At 36.9% G+C, this 6,849-nt stretch overlaps 1 protein-coding gene across 1 annotated transcript in view; it reads right to left on the reverse strand.

Moving 5' to 3' along the window:
- The window catches only part of LOC108367333 (putative DNA helicase Ino80), a gene marked incomplete at its 5' end in the record, with an annotated part of 62,683 nt that overhangs the window by 14,799 nt on the left and 41,035 nt on the right, over positions 1 to 6,849 (reverse strand). Inside the window, one exon of the mRNA XM_017621927.1 lies at positions 1,386 to 1,719. Coding sequence (XP_017477416.1) covers positions 1,386 to 1,719 — 334 coding nt within the window. The remainder of the gene's footprint in view (positions 1 to 1,385; positions 1,720 to 6,849) is intronic.

Here is a 6,849-nt window from a genome sequence, read left to right on the forward strand (position 1 = left end):
AAATAAAAAGTGTTACATCATGTTACAGTTTTGCTCGTCACTGTATGTTAGTGTTTGGCCGAGTTTTATTAGCCCCTCAATTAATACCGTGCCCAAATTATTTTGTTGCGTGCCATCAATGGCGCGCGTGCCTTTGGTTCGCCAGCCCTGCCTTAGATGGAAATGAGATAGCAAACTGGCTTGCAAAAAAAAAAAACAAACAGCTAACAGGCTAACCTAATATTCGCGGCTTGCGTTTTGGTATGCACGCCGTAGAATTTTTTGTTTTGCGTCACCCGAAAATGGCTTGCGTGCGTTTGCATTTGATTTCATTGAGCGAAATGTCAAATCAAAATGTCACGCAGAACAAAAATTGGAAATTGAGTTAGCTTCATACGCGCGCCGTTCAATTTCGGTTGGTCGCATACAAGTTGTATGTGCATGAGAAATTTTTGACAGTAAATTGGCGGCGTGCGGGAATATTAGGTTAGCCTGTAAAGGCCAAGGAACTGGCAGTTTTCCAGGCTGAAGTATGATTAGAAAAATATGCGTAAAGTTAAATGCGCTTAGAATTTTTTAATTGAAAATGGCAAAGGCAATCGTTACTAAATATACGAAAGTGGTAAAGTAAAATAATACTCCCAAGAGGCTACAAGTTCCAAGATTATTGAGAAGTTTTGTGAGGCGTTGTCATCTCTGTACGCGTATTAGGCCCAATAAATAGCATCTGGTCACCCTATCGCACGCATAGTGATTGTGTCACAGTGACCAGCCTCCAGTCTCGGCACTTGCCAGCTAGAAGCCAAAATCACACACATTTTTTATGATGTACTATTTCGATAGAAAATGTGGCGTATGAGCATTGCAGCAACAGCAGAAATAACAACAACAGTATTTACAACAAATACAATACCAACAATACAAAAGCGCATACAGGCATACTGAAAGTAATGTGTGTAAGTAGCAAGTTGCGGTGGCAACCCACAGACCTACTAACTGAAATAAATCTTACAAGCATTAGATTTTATTTTTCCATTTTTTTTTTTCTTGCGAATTTTGCTACCAAATCTGCTTGTAGCAGACAGGTACAATAAATGTAAAGCTGCAGTAACAGTAAGCAGCCAACAGAGTAGAAGGAATAAAAAAGTAGAATTTGAAGAAAAACTTGCCACAAGCTGATGGCATTCTTGTGCAAATCAGGCGACAAAGTGGGATACAAATAAATGTATTCATACATACATGCATACATACAAATAGATATTTATGTATATGTATGTATATTTATGCATGTTGTAATGGGTCGTAGTTTTTTAGTTGAACAGTAAATTCTTGTAAAAATCTTTGGAATTTTAATAAAAAAAACAAAGACTAAATGAAAAGAGGTATAATATTATAGCGGTACTCACTGGGCGATTCAGCACCATGCAACGGACTCTCACAGTCCACAATCAATGCCTCATTATCGGAGTCGTCGTTGTGCGAAACGGTGGTGGCGCCGGGCACAAATGGTTCCATATTGCCGCCTGTAGCTGTGGCAGCGCTAGTGCACGGACTCGAGGTGCCCGATGTGGCAGCCACATCGATAGAGTCATCATCATTTGTGGCGGCGGCTTCCAATTTCGGTCGTTTAGTAGCCGGTGAGCTGCCGATGGAGGAATTGGCGTCTTCAGCGCTAATGCCGCTGCTGTTCGCTGCTGGTATAGTAATGCCACCTGGTTGTGATGTCGCCGCCGATGATTGCTACACAGAAACAAATACATATAAAAAGATTAGTAAAAATTAAAATAAAAAGAGGTTATTGTAATTTAATGGTCTGGCGGTGAAAAATTATTTAAATAAAATTAATATGAAATCTGTTTCAATTAAGGAATTCTATCAGCAAATTTTATTGTAAATATGTAAACTTTAACAGGTGACAAGAACATATATATCTACTTTTTTCTTGGTGCAATATAAGCAAGCAATGCAATTGTATCATTCCTTTGCCCAGCCAATTTTGCCTACTACTTCCTAAGGCACAAATATACGAATATATACCTCGTTTTATATTTCCTTACAATTTTTTATTTTGCGCTCCTTTTTTGCATGCATTCATTTTCGCATAAACAAAACATTCAGTCAATTTGCCATTGGCAATAATACTTTCCGCTAATTTGCGTTCTAGAAAGGTTTCTTTAAAGCTGTCATTCACTTCCAACCAAGCATAACTGTTGGTTGCGTAGAACGTGTCATAGCTTAAGGAGCACACCATTATAGTATTTATAATTGCGTGAGTACGTGTGAAAGAGGTATTCAGAGCAAATAAGGAGCAATGGTTAAAAAAGCCAAAAACAGAGAAATTTTAATAGGGAAAAGAAATTATGCAAATATTTAGCTAAAAATATTCCATAAGAACGCCTCGAGCTCAGAGAATTTAAAAACAATAAATGTTGCTCTCACTAAAAATAAAGAACACTTTTGTGCGTTAAGAATATAAGCTAAAAAGTAAATAGGTAGACATTGGAGAGCAATTAAATAAATACAAAATAACTCAAATTATAAATTAAAATTAAATTTATTGAAGTACATTTTCGCATTCTTCAACAAACCACAGTAATCGGATTTCAGTAAGTGCCAAAGAAGTACTGGTACGATGGACAAAAAAGAAGTGCTCGCGACCGCACTACGGAAATGAAATTTTCCTGGATTCATTTCGAATTAATTTTATGCCGTAACAATTTCTATTACGCTTCATAGTCTAAGTAAATCCTCCTATTCGTTGTAGTATTCTTATTCGTTTGTTGTTGTTGTTGTTGGTGTTGTTGTTGTTGCTGCTGCTGTTATTGTTGTTGTTGTTGTTGTTGTTGTAAAAGCATACAAATTCTCCAGAGCTTTTGGGAAGTGACACTGGAGTGACAGTCCTTGGCCAGATATAAATCTGAGTCGTTCCGATTAAGTAGACCCGACTATCGTGGGAACACATTCGTCCTCATATTCGACTTAACATTCGTTTTCGTATTCGCATTTGTCTTCCATATTTTTTCTTTGAATTCGTTTTCGTGTCCCTATTCGTCTTCATTATTGTCGTTGTTGTAGCGGCTTACTCAGGGATGAAACGATACCATGCAAGTATCGACACCTTTACTTTGAAGTAGTATCGAAATAAAGTATCGATACCTGAACAATATAGGACCTAAAGTATCGATACCTATTCATATCGAGACTTTTGGTTATGAAGGTATTCCTTATAAACTAAATGAGTTAATTTTTTTTTGTCATACGTTAACTATTATCTGGGCATACTAAACTCCAAACTATATGTTTAATGATGGTTGGTATTTAACACAGACAGTTGATTTAAAAATATTAAAAGAAAGTTAATCTCGTTTAGAAAAAAAAATTGCTCATAAAATATTTCTGAGAAAAATCCTTCTTTTATTGTAGTTTCCAGGAATATAAGATTTCCGTTAAGTGGAAATGTATTTTTATGTCTAAAATTTATGAGCCAAAGATCTAAATAAGATAGTTTCAAAAATATATCCTTATTACTTCACCTCGTAGAAAGAATTCCACATACAACTGGTAGTGTGAAGAGAACAGAAACAAAATGATACTGATGAAATTTTACTAAGGCTGAACCCACACCGAAGACGGCAATGTTTGTTGGTGTCGTATAGAGCACGAGTGCATACGCTCTATTATTCCACCCATACCAAATGAGTTGTAACACGACACAGATAGGATAGAAGAAAATGTGTTCTTGTTGGCCGACAACAAAGGAAACGTTTTGTAGTCATCGGTGTGGGTTCAGCCTAATAGAAGTTCTTAATAGCATTTAAAATATGAAAGATTTTCTGGTGTGTAGAATAATTTTTCTATTCGACATCTTCTTTTCTGAAGACTAGATACGAAGATGGCGTTTTAATATTTTGGAATATTTCAGTTTTTTCCAAGATTTTTTTAACTCTTTGTATTATTTTTACCCTACCCTTGGAGCGTGTATTCTTTGCACTATATCGACTTTGTCGCATTATCGCGATTACCGCTGGCAATTAAGCAACCATAAAGAACAAAGTGCCTCATATTCAGAATAACAGTGAAGGAAAAATTCCGGCATGAAATTTGCCTTGGTATCAGGTTTCGATACGAGTATTTGTTTTTCGATACCTGCTCAGTACTTGATTCAAAAGTATCTATACCGAAATTACTTGGTATCGATCGGGAAGGGTCGAGTATGTACTTTTATTTACTCGTATCGTTTCATCCCTAGGCTTACTTAGTCCTGCCTATACAAACTTGTTCCTCGATCGTTGTCGTCAAGCTCAACCAACGGAGGGCCCACAAAGCGTATCACTTCGACGATGTTAGACCAGAGGGAGTGAGGCGTTATTTGGGTTGGGTTTTTCGAAGATTAAGGTGTTTAGAGTCGTGCCGAGACTCTTCACATACCGGACATTCATTAAGTACGTCAGAGCTCATTATGGCTAGGTATGAGTTAAGTCCGCTGCAGTAGTAGAAGAACGAAGTTGAGCAAGTGCGGTGCATGTCTCCCGAGACAGTTGAAACTCTGTCCAAAATTGGGCTCCGAAAAACGAGAAATTTCTCAGCAAGACGAATTCATACAAGGTGGAGTAACCGGAGCAGCTGATTACAAGACAAATTATGCTGGTTGTTTGTTGTAAACTTTTTGTGTTATGATTTCCATCGTGCGTATAATATGTTAGTGTAGCCTTTTCATTTGTGCTGCCGCTAGTACCTTGCATAAATTCGCCTTGTTTCCCAGCATTGTGCATTGTATTTATCGTGCCATCGATCGAATCTTGGCACCGATTTTTTGAGCAAAAATCGCTCCCTATTCGACAGAATGCATTTGACCATGAAATGGCAACTCTTTATGAACGTAGCAGAAGGATGTGGTGGTCACTGACCTTAAACACTCTTTTGGAAAGATTTTTGATCGCGCAAAACATTTTATTTAGTCCGCAGAGGTAACATTGACTTATGCAACACAAAACTGTGGTTTGGAATTCACATTTATTTTTCTGGAACTCATTTTATGTTGGAACTAGCCCTTATCTTATTACATGTATTAATATGTAAATCTAAAACTAAACCATTTTTTGTTGCATGCTGCTGGTCTAATAATTTTCTCATCTAGTAACAGATTTACACAATATTAGTTAGTCTTTAAGTATATACCAAGTACCCTAGGCTGGGTCTACTCTTTTTAGAAACCAGTCGCGCTATTTTTTCAGCCCATGGCATTTTGTTATAATACACAGACACATTTACATACATTCATTCATGATTTTCAGGGTCTTGAGCCAACAAATAAAAGAAAAATATATGCAATTCAAGGTAGGCCAACGAAAAATTCATTTTCTTGCCATATTGTCTTCAGCAACTACACTATTTATACTTAAACAAATGACTGACGATTTCCTCCCCCTACTTGGTTTTGTTCATTGCAGAAACTGAAGACTCATTGTCAGTTAAAGTAAGTACAAATATAGTATAATCAGTGTTCCATTGAACGCACAAAATCATTTAGCGAAACCGATGAGTAGAATAAAGAAAAACAGACAAACAAATATTTCACGAATAAGGCACCTTAAGGACAGAGGCGGTTCATGCGGGTGGCGGAAATTGCGGCCACCAGGGGCCCCGAATTCGATGGTTGAAATAAAATCGAATCACTATTGAAGTAAAACTTATTTTTCCGCATGAGGGTGGTTCTTCAAGAGCGCAAAATGACAGATTTTGTTTGATTCAAAAATGTCGTAGTTCGTTTCGTTATTATCTTTCTTTGGTAGCTGCAACCAAAAGTTTATTCATTTTTTTCTGCATTCACTTTTCGTTTGCAACTTTTCTCTCAATATCTCAAGAAGAATGAAAAGCTTATGACGGTGAAGAAGTTATCGGACACTAGGTGGCCAGCTTAAAGAAGGAAGTCAGTGAGATGACTGCATTATATTTTGACTAGCAGAGTGGCAAGGGTAGACCGCGAAAGACGAAAGCGCTTTCTGATGAGAACCAGAAGGGAAATCGCCTAAAAAATGAAGACGTGAGAAAAGGAATTTATTCTTGATTCATTCAATGTAATTTGTGACAATCTAATAAGAGAAGTTGTTCGTAGAGGGAAAGCATACCTATATATAGTGAAAATGTAAATATGTTTTCTTCGATTCGGTTCTGTTCTGTTCAAAACGAAGCGACTGGGTAGAAACTTATAAGGATGGCATATATGATATTCAATTTAAGACATTAACTTCGTTAAGAAATGAAGGATGTTTATTGTATTGAAAATAGAAGTGATTATTTTCAATTTCTTCAGTGCTTTTTTCGCCTATTTCAATTAAGAGGGCCTCAGATTTGCTTCCGCCAGGGGCCATAGGTCTCCTTGATCCGCCTCTGCTTTAGGGGTTTCCAAAGTACTAAAGATAGCAAAAATACTAAAAAGAAATAACACTTAAAACGTCTTCCGGCCAGAACCGAACATAGAAGGGGACTCCACATCGCCAAGGAGAATAAGGCAGAGAACTTTAAAGAGCAAATAAAATTGTTGCAGGTGGAAAAGGGTTGATGGTAACAACACAGCAAGAAATCAATGAATGACAAAAGTAATGAAAAAAAGAAAGTATAAAATTAAAATATATGAGAAAAACGCTCAAGTGAAAAATAAGCATGAAGAAGAACACAAAATGAAAGGAAGAAAAGTAAATACTAACCATAAACCATAACTGGCACAAATACTGGGGAAGAGTTTCGTCGTTCACGCACTCTAAAGTGATACAAATCGAATTGTTTTTATGCGACTATGGCAATATCATTGCGTTGTAAGTGAATCACGTGACCATGACGACGAAGACATTGAATATGAAGGGGGAACAA

Source organism: Rhagoletis zephyria, unplaced genomic scaffold, assembly GCF_001687245.7.
Source record: "Rhagoletis zephyria isolate East Lansing unplaced genomic scaffold, Rhagoletis_zephyria_1.1 Rzeph_scaffold_02643, whole genome shotgun sequence".
NCBI lineage: Eukaryota > Metazoa > Arthropoda > Insecta > Diptera > Tephritidae > Rhagoletis > Rhagoletis zephyria.